We start from the raw sequence: 17,439 nt of genomic DNA on the forward strand, positions 1-17,439 counted from the left end.
AAGGCAGACACAAAAATGAGGTACTTAAACTTATCTAAATAATACAGTTACACATCTATGCCGTCGTCGGGCGGGATTCCCGCCCTAAATTTAGTTGATTACGGGCGACAATCGGCCGCAGAGATTATATACTATCGAGTGGACTATACCTTTTTTCGTATTTTAATGTTCTTAAAACAAAATAGCAGCATATTCATTGAGAAAGATTCTCAAATTTAACTAGCTACTGAACACTTTTAATTACAATTATTTTCATCCCTGTGTCCCTTTTTACTGTTCTTAGGAAATATATACAGTAGTAAAATTGAAAGGCTTAGCCTTACTATACTCTTTGGGCATAGCTATCGCCCCCTCAACGCCCAACGAAGAACCCAGAGTAATTTACTCTGGGTTCTTCGTTGGGCGTTGAGAACCCAGAGTAATTTACTCTGGGTTCTTCACTGCCTAGCAGTAGGCCTTCTGCGCTCTCAAGGGGTATTGTCGCCCACTTTGAGAAACACTGATTTGGACTAAATAAAACTAATTAAGTAATTGTACATAATCATATATTTTCGTAAATTCTATAAAAATATAAACATCATTATTTTACTTAATTTATTCATTGACTTATTATTGACATATCGGGACCTTTACGTCGATGTTTCAAATGTACCTGTAAAACAAATTTTGTAGGTAAAAAAATAGTGAATATACATAATCATAATTTTTATTCATAATTATGTTGCATAATTATAGATTTCTTACCTGGATAATTTTACTAAATGCTTGTCTATTCAATAGTGGATAAACTGCACATAGACTGCTCAACGCACTTGGTTCCAGTTCCTTCAGACCAGAACAAAACATAGCTATGCCTGCCTCCAGACCTGTCCCAAAATCACATTCATCCACTGCTATACTAGCAAATGTTGTGACTGGTTGAATTTCCGACAGAACACTGTCTTTTTCACTTTGTGATTTTGCTTCTGCTAGTTTCTTAAACAACTTTCTTATTTTTGCTAAAAATAAAAAGGATTTTTAAGCCATACTTTATCTGCAAATTATTGCATATTTAATATTAAAAATCAATGTTCACATTAATGAAAAATGGGGCATAGGTTAAGGAGTTGTTTAAACTTTAATTCCTAAAAAGGTAGTTATGACCCTTGAATCTATGATCTTTTACCAATCTTATTTAATGACAGATTGTCTGCAGTTGTCTCTTAAAATAATGTGACTAGTATGTCTTTTTGTCATTCCCTAACTACAATATAATATGTGACTTTATAACAAAAAAATAAACTGTGTTTAGAACTATGCAGTTAACTGTTAACTAGTTATCAATATGCTAATTAGTATCACATGTATTTGAACATTGATTGTAATATAAAACTATATTCTTTACCATCACTCTCTGCCAATGATCTATACCCTAGTTGAGTCTTCTTGTTATAAGGCACTGCAACTCCAGCTCCATGAAATGATTTGCAAACAGTTTGTGACTGTCTGTTTCGTATGTTATATTCTTCTAATGTGAAATCATGCTCCTTAGCCCAACTATTTATTTTTTCCATTAATTTTTGACAGGCAATGGACACAAAGGGTGATGTCTTTTTTTCTTCTTGTAAATACCAGCTGAAACAGTCACATCTACATTATAATAAAATATTAGGGGATAAAAATAATGCAAGAGATGAATATAATTTTTTTGTAACTGAACTAAATATGAAATTAAAGATAACTTAGAATCTGAGAGGTTGAACCAGTATATTTTGATCAAGGAAGTACCAACACAACACTTATGGTGGAAAATGTCTGTCTATATGGAATTGGTTACAAATGTTCATGGGCAGTAGTTACCGCTTACCATCAAGAGTACTGAATGAAACTTTGCTACTTCAATCTTTGGAAACAAGAAGATATAAAATTTAATTTTTGATCATGCATTTCAATGGAGAGTAATAGAAAAAAAATAGGATGAGTAAAATATTTGCTAGTTCATATTTAATTGCTAATATGATAATAATCAACTTCATACATACCATGTGCTAATACAATAGTATAATCAATAAATATCAAAAGTAACTCACTATACAGCTCCGAAGATATTTTTTGCAATTGGTTTGATAGCATAATCTTTTTCACTGTTATTGACTGCCAGAAACACAGGGTCTTCATCAGGGCTATCTCTGAAGTATCCAATGTGATATTCACTTTTGCCTTTCTTTTTTAAAACTGCCTGAAATGTTATAATTACTTCGTATATTACATGATTATTCTACCAATGTCCATTTGGCCAGCATTGTGAACTAGGGCCGAAATCCCTCACTCTGAAAGAGAACCGTGCCCAGCAGTAGCACAGTAATGTTTGAAGACATTTTATAATATCTTAGCAGTGTTACATTAAAGAACATTAAAGACAAATGAGTACGAACCTAATTTGTGACATTTTGTAGATTTGTAACTACATGTATACAACAGGTATAAGTTTAAAACTGATCCAGCCCTTTTTGTCTTTCACCGAATTTAATATATATTTATTTGTTATTATGTTCATAAAATGTGATATTATAGAAGTCTAAACATTTAATTCCCTAATACAAAACTTTAAAAGCATAAACAGGAACTGAATAAAAATATATTACAAAAGGTATATCTACTAAATGCATGTGTTTGGTTCAAAATTGCTTAAGCCAGCTTAACATTTTAGCTTAACCTTTATCCAGCATTCATTTTCTAATGTGTATTAGTAAATTTCATTTTATAAAATTATTTTTACTGCTTGACAAGCCAAAATTGACTTGTAAAGTGGTGGCAGTTTGTGGACGTTGGAGACAGTTTTGTAAAGAATCAGAATAAATATATTTAAACTTACTTGGAATTCTGGAGGATCATAGAAAAACCTCCAATGAATTAAGTACAAGTCTTTGTCATCTATTATTGGTAGTTTTCCGAGCAGCAAATCATACGGTCCTATGAGCTGTAAGTTGACACTGGCCAGCAACTTCTCAACTGAGCCCGGTTCGTTTTTCAAACATTCATAGAATTTGAAGAAATCTGATGGCATATCCACTAAGAAGCATTCTCTGTATATTTTATTATCAGAACCATTGTCGTGATACTGTGTGTTATCATTTATTGTAATTTTCGGAAAAGATACATTGTCATCTACAGAGGTATTACTTTTTTCTTCTACAACATCTACAACTGCTTCTTGTGCGCTTAATGTATTCGTGTCAGACGACTGCGGACTTGACGTTTCATTTTCTGTTGGTAGTTTTGGTGGTGCTCTCTTAGCTTCCTCATTTCTAGAGTAGGGGCTAACTCTGGCATTGTTACGCATCTTGTCAGCCTTGCCTTTGAACTGCTGTGGAGGATGCTTAAACTTGTTTAGATGATCGGCATTCTTTTGGTAGCACTTCGCGCCATATTTGCACATCTGTCTTGTATCTTTTAAGTAATCTTGCCATTGCTCGTCAGACATTGTAATTTGTAAAGTATTTGAATGAATAAGAAGCAATTCAGTTCCAAACAAAGATTATATGAAATGTTTAATGAGAACGAAGCTTTGCCTAAATCCTTGACAACATTCTTTAAGCGGTAAATTAACTGACACACTGTCTGGATTTAATATTCGTTGTAGATTTTTATATTTTTGCATTCAACTTCAACACATAATCTAAACATGGATGGCCAATAGTTCCGATAAGAATTTAAAATTAAACAGGAATGAATAGGATTGACAATATAGTTTGACCTGACATTTAAAGGTGGGCGAGGGTGACACTCAGTGTGACTCAGTGTCCAACTGTCCACTGTCCACCTGTCACAACGGTTACTGTCAAATTAAATAGCAAATGTCAATATTTCGGTAGATTCAATAAATCGTCTCTATGGTCATAACATTATTTTTGCTTAGGCTGAAAGAATGCAAAGCCAAAACAATTTTAAACAAAGTATAAAAAAAGTTTATTAAGATTCTTGTGTACAGGATTTATCATTTGAAATAATTAATAATGGTGGTGACCCGAACAGTTTATAGAACTGCGCTATACAGATCGTAAATTATTTTAACTAAAATAATCTTATAAAAATTCTTGGCATGGTTATTAAAAACCGTATGCCCTTTTGCTACAACGTGCAAAACTAACGCCACGAATTTACAGAAATTCGGAGGACACTTTTACATACATAGAGATGGAATCATTACATCAAAAACTTCATAATTGCTACATTTGAAGTACGTAATGACCAAACAAGTGCCACATATACTCGACTAACGAACTACTATTAGCATGATGTGAGCCCAGTTGTTCGGTAGATAAGCACAAATGTGTCCTGTAGTTCCAGGACCCCAGCCCTATTCAGGGCTACGGTATCTTCTGCCTATTGTAAGGGCTTCCAAGAATACGGGAGACGAGAGGGGAAGTTCAAATCGCCAGGCTAGTGGTCGCATACCGTCGTAAATTCTAGACGGTGTGGCGGGCTTCATGCTCACCTGGACGGAACTCGACAGGCCATGTAGTAACTCATAGGTTCACCGGCTGCGTTCCTTTGTTATACCGGAGTCCTTTACGCAAAAAAACCGTGTCGCTTAAATACTACACAGACATTTGTTTTGATGATAGTCCAATTAAACAACGAATTAAATAACTCAATAACAGCTCTAATAAGTTTATATATCCTTTCACTGGAGATACAGAATTTATTACTTCTTTACTGATGGAGACAAATATTATAACAGTAAATACTAATTTTAAAATTCGGCTCTCTAGCTAGTAAGTTATTTTATATGCTATCTATCAGTTTAATGTGAGTACTAGTGTATGAGATTTGAATTAAAAGCGTTGCAAGAATAACAACTCACTGTCGAACCCGACAAGGTGTATCTACAAGTTGTTATCCATGGATTATAATTAATATAAGAATGTTAGTTAATTTACTTCAAATTATGTTTACAAACTCTGCTAATGCCGGAGTGATTACAGGATCTACCGTAAATTAAACAAAAAAATGAACAATTTACGTGTCTTCACGGCAAGCATAGACGGCAAGCTGCAGCAAGCGGTTTAGGGAGTGATAAGTTAATTAGGGTAGATCTTAACCTGAGGAAAACTAAGTTTCTCACATGCCATTTTTAATACGCTTTTATTAGCTTGGGTTGTATCTATGTATGTAATGGAATCTTTGTGCTCAATTTTCACCGATTTCCACAACTCTGATTAATTCGAAATTTTGCACACGTATCAAGGACCGATGACAATGCAATAATTTGATAACAGTTCCCCATTATCCTTATTAGAATAATTAATTCCCCAATTTATGAGATTGTCCCAGACTAAAAAAATAAAAATAAATAATACTTAAAAAAAAAAAACTAAAAACACGCTTTTATTGCTAATCGAACTAAAAACTAGAAAATAATTGAGTTATTAAAATAATAATTCAATTCAGATTAAAAAGCGCATTTTACTGAGGTTCATAACTATTCTCTCATAGATAATTGCGCAATCATTTTTGACAATCTATGATTGTAACTTTTAAAATATCAAGCACCCTTCAAGCACCCCACGCTTTTTAATCTGAATTGAATAATTATTTTAATAACTTAAATGATTTTCTAGTTTTTAGTTCGATTAGCAATAAAAGCGAGTTTTTTGTTTTTTTTTTTATTTAGAGTATTATTTATTAAATTACATATTACCTAAACATTAATACGTACTGTCATCATAACTAATCGAATCAATTTGTTTTCATTATACAGAGAACTATATTTATAGAGAAAATCTATATATATACCTAAGTTTATTATAGTTTTATGTTCCACCAAACGGACTTTTCTTTATGACAAAAACAAAAAATGCGATCATGAAAAATGAAACAACAGATTAGTTGTGTTTTATATTTACAATATTTTTTCATACATTTCAACATTTTACAGGCTACTGGGAGCTCTTTTTAATTCGAGCAACGAACAGTTACATAAACTAACACCTAAATCTAAATCGTAATAAAAACGAGTCGTGTTAGTTAATCTACTGGGCCCGCGTTAGACGGGATCGGCTCACGAGAATCAATAAAACTCCGGTGTCCGAATATCTTACTAATCGAGAACAGTGGCAGTTTTTTGGAAAGTGATATTCGTGTAGCGTAACCTTAGGCCGCTTGTAGCGTTCATTTATTGTTCAAAGGACGAATTGGTCTTATGTGCCCTTTATTTTTTGTTTTAGATAGGTAAACAAATAATATGTTTATGTATAACATAATACGAAAAATCTTAAATTGACTTTGCACTGACGACTACCCCTACACAAGTACACTACCTACATTTTACACGTTTACAGACATATAAGAGCCGGCAAAGCATTGGTATATTCAGCCTCTAATTGTGGAACTCGTCACCAAATGATCGGAATAAGCATACTTAAAAAAATTAAAGTTTCAAGAGTTTTGGGAAAAATAAATTAAATAATTAAGTAATACACATCTTTAAATAAATATATTTTCAGAATGTTAATATCACATAATGCGTAACAAATAAAAATGACAAGTACTCTAATTGTAAAATTTAATGATTGTGTTATTAAGTTTGTTCGATTGTTTCGATTATTATAATGGGTTCCGTAGTAGCAATTTAGTAAAAATTTACAAATGTCATCCTAAATATTAATGTTTCTATAAAAGACTAATTCGGCGTATAATTATTTTAACTAGTACCTTTACAGAGAACACTAAACGGTGAACGGTGAACCTACCAGAGTTGCGTACAAAGTTACACTCATATGGTTATAAAATATAAAACGAAATACGAAATAGAGCGACGGCAAAGGCCGCCTGTAACAAATTTAGTACCGATCCCGAGATTATTGCTTCAATCATACAAAAGCGAATTCAGGATTCATGATTAAGTAAATGCGTTTTCGGATAACTATTTTCAGATAGTCGTTTGCAAAAATACAGCCATACATACATACGTAAAAATCCTATCATGGTCTGAGAACATCAACATTATGAAACATCAATTAATAACAAAACAAACTATTTACACACTATAAAGACATATTAAAATATCGACAATTCTACCATTTTTGTAAAGATACTTGAAACATAATAAGTTCAACTTCCGATATTATTCCGATACAAATTATATGTATAATAACATAATATTTATTTTCATTGCTTAATATTTGTAGCAAACCTTATAAGTCATATTTTATGAAAATCCTTTAAAATTTTTATAATAATTAAATATTAATTCCTTAGTTCCTTTTTTCACTTTTTTTAAAACGATATGTTTAATATTTTCACTGATATGTTACTACTCTACAGAAATTTGTTGCGAACAGAAAAGTCGATATTTTAACGCGATATTAACATACAACAACCGACTGGCATGTCGGACGACTAGAATAACGTTTCGCGGGAGTGCGAAGCTCGATCAAGACGCGGCGGTAGTGCGGGCCGGCTCACCAACTCCGTGCAGTCAGCATTAGCGGCGTCACCGCCGCCGCTGTCCGTAGAGAACTGTTCAACTTCATCGTCCGTAGAATCTGCATCGTCTTCCGCGAACACAGAGTCCGCGCCAACCGACAAGAGATCACATTCCACCGCATACGAAGGCCCCACGCTTCCCACCGAAGCGAGAGGTGCCAGCCGCTCGCTAGGACACGGCGATAAACGGCGCTCATGTAGCGCACATACGACTGACGAGCCACGCCGTTCAAGGTATGAACTGCCCGAGCTCGAGCAAGTCGCCGAACTGAGCCGACGATCACGAGTTCCGGCCGATGCACGTCTTTCTGCAAATCTTAGCGCAGATCCTGGTAGCGAATCTCCGCGAAAACTTGAGAGCCGACGAGGCGGTGTTAGTAAACTACCATAACCTCCCCCATAAGATGCAAATCGAGCTGTCCTCGGCCAAAGCGGTTCTTCGCCGATCGAGGGCCTGGAACGTGCACGTTCAGAGAGTGCTTCTTCCAGCGCCGCAGTCAGTTGTCTCTCCTCTTCGACGGCTTGTTCCTCGGCCACAACAGCTTCTGCAAACTCCACCAACTTCGGATCGTTTAATGCCTTGACTGATTTGCTGCGGCTCTTGTACACAATTAAAAATACCATTAGTGCGAAGAAGCCGCCAAGGGTGGCGGCTATACGCACACCTGTCATGACGTCGTAAGTGGCATAAAACTCGATCCGAACCCGATCTCGATCTGCCTGCGAGCGCTCGGTGCGATTCTCGGCCGTCGTTGCCTCTCCACCGCCCCATCCTTCACGGTGCTCCATGGCTCGGTCAAGTTTTCATCGCCTGCCAAATATAAGAGTAGTTATAATGTATTGTTTGAAAACATGAATAGCCTGGTACCATGTGTTTAGATAAAGAGAAAGCTTTTAAGATAAGCACTGGTTTGACAATTCATTGCATTATATAATCCGTATAATCCGATATATTATAGGCGATATTTTTTGGCAAATAAAATATATTTCACATGAGCAAAATTTTGTGAGCGCTATATTTATTTTCCAATAACAGAATGTAGCTGGAAGAGCGTACAACAATGTTGTCGGTAGGCGATTTCCGCTCACCGTTGCCGGACCGACATATCTGGGACGCGGCATATCGTGTGGTGGCGCTTAGCTTCTACCTTTATTTATGTATATCCTCGCTTTTGGTTACCTTTTGCATATGCCGGGTAAAATTGTTTCATTTAAAATACCCATAATAATTTTAAAGGTGGTAGAACCCTTTGTGGTTCGACTCCGGCGGCACCACCGCCACACCTATTTCTACCTAATAACAGCAGTGTTAAGCGCTGCTGTGTTCCGGTTTGAAGGGTGTGGTAAGGGAGACAGACTTTTCCGAGGCGTTCCAGCTTAGTCCTCAGGGGTAGCGGCGCATCTGTGGCTGACCTCAGGTAGGAATATCTAATCCTATCTGGGGTTGATTACAGATGTCCATGGGCGGCAGTAGCCACTTACCATCAGGTGGACTGCATGCTCGTCTGCTACTCTTATATTATAAAAAAAAAAAAAAAAAAAAAAAACCCATATATAACACGTACTACTTCGAGTTCAAAACTTCAGTCACAATAAATCATTCTACTTTAACTTATTAAAATACATTTGAATTTACTTATTATCAAATTTGAAATATTTTTATAATGTGACCATTCAAGATTTTTAGCTGTATCGATTTCTGGGCCTGGTCGCGTTACACGTGAACGAATGAGAACAAAAAAGTTGATCGACCCATCATAACCCTTGAAACTCAAAATAGGTGAAGAGCGGATTAAGCTCGTGTGAAAAGTATTCTGTACGATTAATATATTCATAACTGTCCCTAAAATTCTTCAATTCCTGTCATCTTTTATCAACATTATTGATTTTGGCTTTCGTGTGTATACTATACATGATATGTATAATAAAATGAAGTTTCCAACTTTTCTCGGGTGCGGCAAGCGGAATATTAAATAATAAGCGTAAAGTATTTCAAAATCACTGCTACTTTTAAGCCCATAGGTATGCTTATTTGAATATTATACGTCAATCTTAATAAATATGTCTGTAAAAGCCTTCGGTAATAGAGCCAGTTTTAGAACAGAACTGCTATTGACCGAACTTTTAGTTAAAAAGGTAGGCACAGAACAATATATTTTACACCAAATATTTAGGGTTCCTAACAATTGAATAACCGTGCACAATGATGCGCGCGACAGGAGCCTCGAGGGGAAACTCGAGAATATAGGTCAAATATCCACTATCACTATATTAGTTTCTATTTGACAGATTGTTTTGGCAATATGTATTACAATTTAAATACCTTCTACAGAATCTATCATTATAATATGGTGTTTAAAACAACTTTGATGTCCTTGATTGATCGTTACCTAATTGAGAAAATCCCATTTTATTTGCAAAAAAGCACCTACCTAAGTTTATTTACAACTAGGCGCACACAAGCGATACAATCAAAAACAATCAAAAATATGATTTAAAAGAATAAAAAATCTCAATTGATTATTATGTCGTTTCGTGCTCTTTTCTGTGAAGAAACTAATACCGATACATATGGTAGGGGACTTATTTATTCTTCCAGTAATAATCAATTAACTAAAAATACTTTGACTTTTAAGTATAAAACATTTCCCATAACCCTACCAACTAACAAAACAGGCTAATTCAGAAATATCCAGAATTTATCAACTCCGCCGAGCATTAATAGGCGCGATTATCCCGGAAAATGCCTCAAGAATCCCATAAATTTAATTCAAGGGCGTGGCTTCTTGGTGTTTCATTGTGTAAGGAGCGCGGAAATGTTTTTGGCTCAGTTCATTTCCATATTAATTTTGTATTTACGACCACTTCAACAATAATATTAACATTAACGTTATAGACGATTTATTGAGACCTAACATCATATGAAAATATGATTTCATAATACAATTTATACTTATTGTGATTACAGTATTTATTAACGGGATGATTCGAGTAGTCTTTTTGAAATCGTAGTAGATCGTAGTAGTCTTCTTGAAAAGCAGGTTAATTACTCGTATCGTACGTAACCATAATTATTCTACCTACCTATACATATATCGTATAAAAACGGATAAACCTATGATATATTTTGAACGGATTTAAGTAAAATCTTAAATGAAACCAGTAAATTATTTTTCAACATCCTAAATGAGTTTTAAAAAAATGAGTTTTTATGAATAGTGAGTAGTTTTATGAATGAATGAGTTTTAAAAAGCTCTAAGGAGTAAGTCAAAACTGATCTAAAGGAAAATGTTAGTTCATAAAAATACATATAGGGTCGCACATTGCTTAGCTTTTCTGTGAGTTTGTCTAGGGTAGTCTAGGTAGTAGTCAAACGGCTTTAGATGGTCCTTGAACAGGATCTACTATATTGAAAAATGGTTTAATATCTTCGTCCCGAAAATCTTCCATGTGCACATATTATTCAATATCACAATAACATTGTAATTTAGGGAGATGGAGATTCGGGAGGTAATAAGTATATCAAAATAATGTCCAGGTAATATGTAAACTGAGTTGGTAATGAAATGATTTTTTTTTTGTATAGGCCAACGTCGGCACTTACAAATTGTCAGTTACAATATTTTCTTAAACTACTACTGTGTACACATGTACAGTACATGCTACATGTGTGATTTTGGAACATGTGAGTACTGCTACTGTAGGTTAATTTCCATTATTAAATATAATGATAATCGAGATTTCTGCTATAGTGCTCTAAAGTATTTCGTTTATAATTCAGAATAAGCTTCAGCGATTATTTTTTACACGTTTTCTTAACTTTCATTGTGAAGCGCGTTTATTTTTAAGATACTTATTTCAAGTACCTTTTCCATACAGCGTCTCTCGGTTATCATAGAATTCAAGATGGCGTAATTTGCATTGAAGACGCCCTCTTATATTTTTTACTGTATTCTACAAAAATGAAACCATTCAGCGGCAATATTTTTTCACCTTTTTACAGTATTGCATTTTCTTGGGATTACTTCTTCAGTTTTCTCTTAACCTTATTATTTTGAGAGTTACTGCTACGATCAAAATTTGCTTTCAATAACAAAGGCTACTCATCTTCAACGTGACGTGTTCGTAAGTTTTATTTTATTTATAATATGAATCAGCGTTAGACTAGAATTTATCTACGAAAGCGTAGGTACACTAAATCAATGGTTAGGTATCTACAAGAACATAAAACACGCAGAGATCTAAGGAAAATAATAAGAATAGTTGCGAGCGAGTCGCAATGACGCGATGTGTGGAATGTACGCATCGGATCATTGTAATTGTGCGTATAAATAGATTATGCTTAAATTGCATGGTCAATTTGATTTATCGTGAATAGTGGCATCGATCATAACGATTATCATTGCGAAGCGTACATTTTGTTGTGACGTGTGGATAAACAAACTGGTAAAAGGTTTTCCAAGTAACCACTTCCTTTCATTTTAGCGTTTTATTCGAGTGAGAAAAGATAATCGGCGATCCATTACTTACAACTGCTGAATGAATGTAATGCTCAAATTTTGAGAGCTGTTTAAAAAGATTGATGTTTAGACTTACCGGAATAAAAACTTCAAAATTAATCGTTCAACAGCCGATTTAATTACAGTAGCACTCGCGTGCAGAGAATATTATACTATTCCGTTCCTCGGGATAATTTGATCTTCATATTTTTGTCTAACTTTTATTCCTACTCGTAGCTATGCGTCCTTTGATTTAAGCGAATAATTTTTAAACGAATTTACACTCTAAATTTAAAATGTATACTTTCGTAATTTATTTATTTGCATGTGTATGCACTTTGCAAGTGAAAATTGTATAAAAAAGTGAAAATTGTGTATTAAATACGTATACACATACGTATTTAATACACAATTTTCACTTTTTCATGTATTACATTCGGTGTAAATATAATAATTGCGAAAACATGTCCAAAATTATAGTTTGCAAATATTTGCAACAGTAAAAGCACAGCAATAGTATCTTACTATTACCGTGCTAAAGTGTACCTACTGTAATAGTAAATGTTAACCTGTATCACATACCATGTCACAATCGATATTATGAAACAATATCGTAATACTCTATTTTTGAGAGATTTTAACACGCTTTTATTAGCTTGGGTTGTATGTATGTATGTATGTATGTATGTATGTATGTATGTACGTAATAGTAACGGAATCTTTGAACCCGATTTCTATCCACTTTGAACGTTCAGTTTAATTCAAAATTTTGAATAATGATCAAAAACCGATGACAATACACGATTTTAATAATTTTGTACCATTGTCCTTATCAACATCCTCAGGATTAACGATTTTCGAGGCGAGAGAAAGCGCCTTAGAGAAAGTTCAGGCAAAGTTACTAGATTGATTTTTAGTTTTGAAAAATAATAATGTTATTTCCCTATAACTCAAATTTACTGAAACATATCTATAATGCCATCTTGTAGAATGATTTTTAGGATTCCGTACTCAAAGGGTAAAACGTAACCCTCCGCTGTCTGTTCGTGAGTCACAGGGCTTTATCTCTTAAACCGTAATAGATAGACATTTGATTTTTTTACAGACGATGCATAATAATGGTCGCTATAACAACAAACACTAAAAATAAATAAAATAAATATAGTTAAAAAAACTAAAAAACACGCTTTTATGATAAACAAACACTATTTATTATGAACATAAAATGGATTTGTTATTCTTGTATATTGTATTTCGGTACCACAAAGAAGAGATACTGCCGTATGGTAAGGGTCTTCAATTTTTAATGATATGATACAACGTTCGGTTTAAGAATTCAGCGCCTGTTTTCATCATTTTAACGTTGGAATATTGCGGTGAAAACATATTTTAAAATTCACTGAAATAGACAAAATAATTTACAAATATCAACGTAGGCCCTACGTAGGTATTTATACTAGAAAAGCACTTGCTGAAGATTTAACTAAGTATTTCTCTCAATAATATAGAATGAGTACCTTTGTCTTTTGTGAAATTTATCCTTAGGTCATAGGATCGTAGACACTATTGACGCCGAACTTTGTGACCTTTATAATAATAGAGTGACATGGGTAAATCGGACTTGTCGTCAGGAGTTCACCGATATCGTATTTATTAGAAGCTTATTAGCAGCTTGTGACTAACTCGGCTAAACTTGATTCTTACGTAACCTCTATTAAAATAATCTATTCTTTATTGTGTAATAAAAATTCTTAAAACAAACACAGTTGATAATAGGATGCAATACACGCGGATTATTTACTGCTTTATAATATTTGATTTAGAACGAAAGCAAATGCAATGTTTATTTTCATTGTGGGCAATGTTTAGAGTAGACTAGAAGAATTTGCAACCAAACTTCATTTTCATAAATTATGAGAATGTATTGTACGTATTGACGAATATTCATCATAGAAATGGGTATCACTTTCGTTTAATTTGAATCTATATTGTCAAAAGTTTATATCGGTTCGTTTCGAGTTTCCCTGCATGTACAAAGAACTTTGGTTATAAAGGTAGATTTTCAAAAATCCCGCGATTTGACGGATGGACGACCCTACTAAGCCCCTCCATTTAAAAATAATTATCTACCTACGAGTCGGTCTTACAACGTCCTACAAACACCACAAGCGGAGAACAACAGTTAATATTGACAATGTTGTTTAGAGTTTGGGCTAATAACTTCGTTTTGGTAGAACTTTAGCACTGCAGCTTCTCAATATAGCTCGGCTAACACACAATGGAACTAAATATAGAGCGCAGGTGAAGTGCCTACCTACTGTGCTTGATGAAGGAACAACGGTTTAAATTAGGCTTATTCTCACTTTCCATCATCTTTTTCGAAAAGTTTTTATTCATATTCAAATGTTAAAATTGGTACGAAGTAATGATACTATAAAAACGATGTAAATTATAACTAACTTACTCCTATATGTATTTTTTAACTTTACGTTTTTGGAAAAAAATGTAATTGCGGCCAATTGGTAGCCAAGGAAAGTTATTGCCGATAGATCATAAATAAATATCTAAAATTATTGATAGATAATCTTAACATTTGTATTAGAAATAACGGTTGAATCCCAAAAAATACTAACAAAAATGCGATTAGTAGTAAAGTAAGCTTTTTACTTTATATATTGCGTATCTAAAATCTAATTTGCAGTTAGCCTACGATCTCTGTAATAAAAGGGATGTTCGGCGCCATATCTCCGTCGGATAGATCTTTCGAAAACAAAGAAATAATCGTATCGCAAGAAATATTGAAATTTTACGCACGTTGATACGTTAGTTTCGCTGTAAGTGTAAACAAGTGTTCATAAGATCGGAATAGCTTTATTGGGGTGTTTTTTTAGGTCAAGGTCGATATTGCACATGATAATAATTGACTTTGTGATAATTTCTCATTGCATCCGAAATCAACCTTATTGACCAAAAGTAACATATTACGATTTTGACATTGTAAGTTTTACAATGTAAAATAATCATAATATTAATGGTCCTAATTACACACTATATTTCACGTAGTTTAAGAATTATTAGTAAAATTTGTACTTAATTAATAAGTTGTTGCTTATTGTTAAATAGGGGATACATGAAATATAGCGAAATTATTAAATTTTTAGCATCCTTGAAGACTTCATCATCAAATCTTAATTATTAACTTCAAGCTAACTGAACTATGAACTGAATCCTGAATCCTTCTATCCTCATATCCTGAATCAATGAACATTCTAAATATATAGCAATGTGTGAGAGCTCAAGATATAAGAAACAGTTTATACTAATATGATTGAAAGTCATCAATCAAACTATCTTTAACAATTTTACAAGAATATAACATGATATAAGAACTATTCCATTTGTTAGTGAGCTAGAATAGATTTTGACAGTTTTTGTATGAGATTAGTTGTCTTCATCTACAATTGAATTATAAGTTGTTTGAAGTCGAAGATTTTTAATTTTATTTAGAGAAAAGTTAACTGATCTGTGAAAAAAGGTCTTTCTATAAGGAGAAATATGAGTATGCTGTAATAAATCGATAGTTAAGGTAGAAAAAAATATACTTTTATTTCTGAAATTTTAGCACAGCCAAAAAGGTTGAGGACTTAAGCATACAATTCTGAATTTTAGGGGCTGCTGATAGATCCGCATGTATATGTAGACGATCTATTAAAATTACACTGTAGTAAAATTTTCTTAGTCTAATTAAATTATGGAGAAATCTCAAGTGTGTATGGTTTTGTTTACATATTTTTTGCTTAATAGAAAAAGCAAATGACATTCCATCACACTTGTGATTCAAATATGTATCTTTAGAGTAAAAGGTCAAAATTCATATATAAAAACTGACAATGCTCAAGTAAAAGCTTCAAAATTAATTAGAGGAAGTAACTAATCAACAATTTATACAATTCAAGCTACATATTCAGTAAAATTGTATTTTACGTTTGCACAGAGAAAAAAGATTTAATTATAAATAACATATAAGTCGTTCAAAACATATGAGATTACCAAAAAGCAAATAATAATAAAAAGTGCAAGATTTCTGCAAAGTAATGAGTATTAATAAAACTCGATACTTAAAGGTAATAATGGTAACGTAACAATGATAGCTCCGTGAGACATTTACAAAAATATTTTCTTTTTATAATATTTTGTTTTTATAACATCAGAGTAGTAGATGAGCATGGAGTCATTTGTAATCAATCCCAGTTAGGATTAAATATTCCTACCTGGGGTCAGCCACAGATGCACCACTACCTCTGAGGACTATGCTGGAACTCCTTAGAAAAGTATGTCTCCATTACTACACCCTTCAAACCAAAACACAGCAGTGTTAACACTGCTGTTATAGCTGCTGGCAGAAAGAGGTGTGGTGGTAGTGCCGCTTCTCTACCACCTTCATATATTGAAACTTAAAATATCACATAAGTGTCTATCTTCACATGCACAAGTTCTTTTTTCTACAAATCCCAGCCTGGAACTGAGATCTACTCCAGGCTCTCTAGTTATTTGAAAATATGCTTACTAATTCACTAGTTTAAACAGTTACTTCGAAAAATATTTGTAGCTAAAGTCATTGCCATTATAATAGCAAAAAGTAAATTAAAAAATACTCAACATATTTCAATGAATAAAAAAAAAAGGCAATCTACGCCTCTTGGGCCATAAGAAGCTCTATAGCCAATCCAAGTCTTTCTTTAAGTTTAACTAAGTAAAATTAAGTAATATGCCCTGAATTTGTCAAACCGGGAATAAAAAAAACATCAATAATAGACACTACTGTTAGTTTTGTCTTACTTAGGTTAGGGAGGAGTATCGTTATTTATTTCTGTGATTACTATTTTATGTTAGTAATTTCATAAATATATTACCAGTTGTAGAGCATAGTCCGTAGCCCGTAGATATCGACAAATGCCTCGAATATTTCTGATTTGTTATGTACATGTCCTTGGTATAATATTATTAAAACTCAAACACCCAATCATCGAAAATATTAATTTTGACACCAACTAAATCACTGTTTCGAATTAATTAGCTGCGTTAATTTTCACAACGAACGGATAAAACATCACAAACCATGCACTTAATATTAATGACGAAAATAGCCTGGTTATGTAGTCTTTTATTACGAATATTTTTCTTTTTTTCTTCATGAAAATGTACACTTTAATTCACTTTTCATTTTTAAATCCTCGAAAACTATCACATATTATTATTTTAACTATTTTCTTTAAAAATGTATTCTGTGCTCTGGCCGACTGACTCTGACAAAGTGACATTTTAAAAAAATACTTTTTTTTATTGGCAATCAATAAGGCTTGGTATGCACAGTTATCCATTGTTATTATAATCTGCCTTTAAATATTTTATCATATAATTCAAAATAATAAAATGTAATAATTGGTATACAAATTAGTTGTATACAAAT

General features: G+C 33.3%; 2 protein-coding genes across 2 annotated transcripts; both read right to left on the bottom strand.

Moving 5' to 3' along the window:
- Positions 1-528: 528 nt before the first annotated feature.
- Positions 529-3,786, bottom strand: Hpf1 (Histone PARylation factor 1). Its single transcript, XM_073085398.1, has 5 exons — positions 2,855-3,786; positions 2,070-2,218; positions 1,385-1,614; positions 745-998; positions 529-652 (listed from the first exon to the last, which is right to left on the bottom strand). Exons 1-5 carry the CDS (start codon positions 3,461-3,463, stop codon positions 599-601), a joined length of 1,296 nt encoding a protein of 431 aa, XP_072941499.1. The 5' UTR covers positions 3,464-3,786; the 3' UTR covers positions 529-598.
- A 2,081-nt stretch (positions 3,787-5,867) lies between these two features.
- On the bottom strand, positions 5,868-17,285 carry LOC140751616 (uncharacterized). The gene is made up of 2 exons (XM_073085585.1): positions 16,883-17,285; positions 5,868-8,281 (listed from the first exon to the last, which is right to left on the bottom strand). The coding sequence occupies exon 2, from the start codon at positions 8,257-8,259 to the stop codon at positions 7,384-7,386; it is 876 nt and encodes a 291-aa protein (XP_072941686.1). The 5' UTR covers positions 8,260-8,281; positions 16,883-17,285; the 3' UTR covers positions 5,868-7,383.
- Between the last annotated feature and the right edge of the window lie 154 nt (positions 17,286-17,439).

Source organism: Epargyreus clarus, unplaced genomic scaffold (genome assembly GCF_041222505.1).
Source record: "Epargyreus clarus isolate Ecla_fem2 unplaced genomic scaffold, WU_Ecla_fem_2.2 ptg000023l, whole genome shotgun sequence".
Lineage (NCBI taxonomy): Eukaryota > Metazoa > Arthropoda > Insecta > Lepidoptera > Hesperiidae > Epargyreus > Epargyreus clarus.